The sequence below is a fragment of the Branchiostoma belcheri genome, unplaced genomic scaffold (genome assembly GCF_001625305.1).
Source record: "Branchiostoma belcheri isolate BF01 breed outbred unplaced genomic scaffold, Haploidv18h27 scaffold22, whole genome shotgun sequence".
In the NCBI taxonomy this organism is placed as follows: Eukaryota; Metazoa; Chordata; class Leptocardii; order Amphioxiformes; family Branchiostomatidae; genus Branchiostoma; species Branchiostoma belcheri.
In genome coordinates this window covers 809,218-811,527 of record NW_017803713.1, presented here as the reverse complement: position 1 = coordinate 811,527, position 2,310 = coordinate 809,218, and the positions used below count along the sequence as shown (strand labels likewise).

At 45.6% G+C, this 2,310-nt stretch overlaps 1 protein-coding gene across 1 annotated transcript; it reads right to left on the bottom strand.

Annotated features, from left to right (window-relative positions):
* Positions 1-17: 17 nt before the first annotated feature.
* Positions 18-2,303, bottom strand: LOC109470296 (cubilin-like; the record flags this gene model as incomplete). Its single annotated transcript, XM_019769212.1, has 3 exons — positions 2,116-2,303; positions 905-1,300; positions 18-355 (listed from the first exon to the last, which is right to left on the bottom strand). Coding segments are annotated over exons 1-3 (831 nt in total), but the record flags the coding sequence as incomplete, so codon positions are not given.
* Positions 2,304-2,310: the final 7 nt, after the last annotated feature.

Here is a 2,310-nt window from a genome sequence, read left to right as displayed (position 1 = left end):
GTTGGTGACAAGGTAACGTGCATCAAGTTGCCCGTACTGTTCACAACGCCAGGGTTACTCTCACAAAACCTGCCCAGCAGAGCAGAGCTTTGGCTGCTCCCGTCATACACCGCGGCGTAATCCGATAGGCATTCGCCATCATCGGCCAGGTCAAATGTCAGGAAGGTCAGTGACACGCCCATTCCAGACGGTGCTTCGATGGTCCAGCTGCACAGACTGTCGCTGCTGTAGTTCCGCCGCCCATTATCTCCACTGGTTATCGTGCCGCTGGTAGCCATGGTAACGTAGGACGGCTTGTCACCAGTGCAGTGGTATGTCAATTCCTCCTGGAACGCTGCACTGCCTTCCTCTGAAACTAAGCGGAGAGCCACACCTTATGCAGACACTCATAAATTTGCTATCAATAACTCTATATGTACCCAAATGAAATATAACATGCTTAACCTGTTACCCTGATGTTCCGTTACGTTTTGCTATTGCTCAGTAATGCTTAAAGATTTAGTTTGTTTGACAATATTAAAGAGAAAAAGACGTCGCATTGTACATGTAATTATGATGATCCCCAGAATCTACGCAAAAACACTGTTTAGCCGATTTAACAGTGGGAATCATATACATAGGAACACATCTGTACCCAGTCTTGCAAATGCTTCTCAAGACATTACCAGCTAGCAGGACATGTGTCTCCAAACTAAATATATTCTGAATTTTTTTGATTGAAGGTAACAATTGCGCCGAAAATAAAAATTAGCATTTCGCTATCATGTACCGGTAAGGTAAAAACATCGTATTTTTTTTTTAAATCGTTCGATAGCAATTTTTGCGGTTAACGAATAATGGTCATGTTCAAAAACCATCCATTAATCTAAGAACAATGTTGCTATTAGTAAATTGTCACACATACCTCTGGCACAAAGAGCGTGCTTGTTGTAGAAATTGTTGCCATTGCTGCACCATGCAAATGGTCTGGCACCGCACGCGCCGTCATTGGTTCGCCAGCCCCGCCTAGCAACAAAAGTATCATGCAGTGGCTCGCATGCCTTTGGAAGCACGGAACCACACAAATGATATGCTAGAACTTCGTGATGCTTTTCTTCTGATGATACTTCCGTTCCAACCGGGATGGTTTGGCAGTAAGAAAACCAGTTTTCCGGTTTCGCCTCTTCGTTAGCCTTGTGGCACACTGGTTGCATCCCCTGGGCTTCGCAAGCGGTGCGGAGACTGGCACTTATCATGCTTCCATTCACGGGTACTTTGTAGATGTCAAAGCCGTAATACGAAGGCATCAGTAATGAGTATCCTGAACAAAAAAATGGAAAACAAAACAAACAAAAAAAAACATTTCACGTAAGGCCACGCCGACTTAAGTTTATGTATGACATCCGCGCGCGCATTGATTTTCGGCTGTTCTAAAAAAAAGATCACGTCCCCCGAGGCTCTGGCCTGTCTCCAGGCCTGGGTAGTCCATGGAAGGTAGCGACAATAGGGAGCCGGGCACCCAACCTACGCGAAGCTCCATGATTCAAGAACTCATAAGAACAGTGCCGATCCATACATTCCGCAAAAAGCCGGCTTGTCGTATACGTCGCTATGCTCTGCGGCAAATTCTCAATACTTGGGCTTTGTTTTTCTGTGGTTTATTAACATTTTTATTTTTATTCGCCCGCGCGCACTAGTTTAGGGGTCTTCATAGGATGTCATCCATAAAATTAAGTCGGTGTGGCCTAATCATACAACTGACATTTAGAGTTAGAACCTTTGAACCAAAACAAAGTTTTCCCGCCTGGAGCTCTCGACCAGTCACCTTGGTCTTCTTCAGTAGCCTGATCCAGTGAGACTTGTCATGTGGATTCCGAAGTGTGACTACGACGGGGGCCGACATCGCCTAATTTTGACCCAGTGTTTACGTCATACCTCAAAGAAGTCACGTGATAAGCATAACTGAGTCAGTCTACTAAAGGAAGACCAGAGTGACTGATCAAATGCTCCAGGCGAGAGAACTTTCTGATCTAAATGTCAATGAAAACGTTAGGGCGCTCTTTATACCGACGCGTGAAATGTAAAGATACATATACAACAATTGCATTGACTAATTATAAGTTGACATCCACATACTTGGCTGACAGGGGAATCTAAACTCTCCGGCACTGCCCCAACCTGTTGAGTACCCGAAGTACGCAATACCGAGCGGGTTAGGGTCCCGCCACTGCATGAACGGACTGCTTTCTCCATCGCGACCGGCAGCGATGGTTCCATCTGCCGCCCAGGAGATCCAAAAGCCTCTGAACTCATCAGATGACAAAATATCTA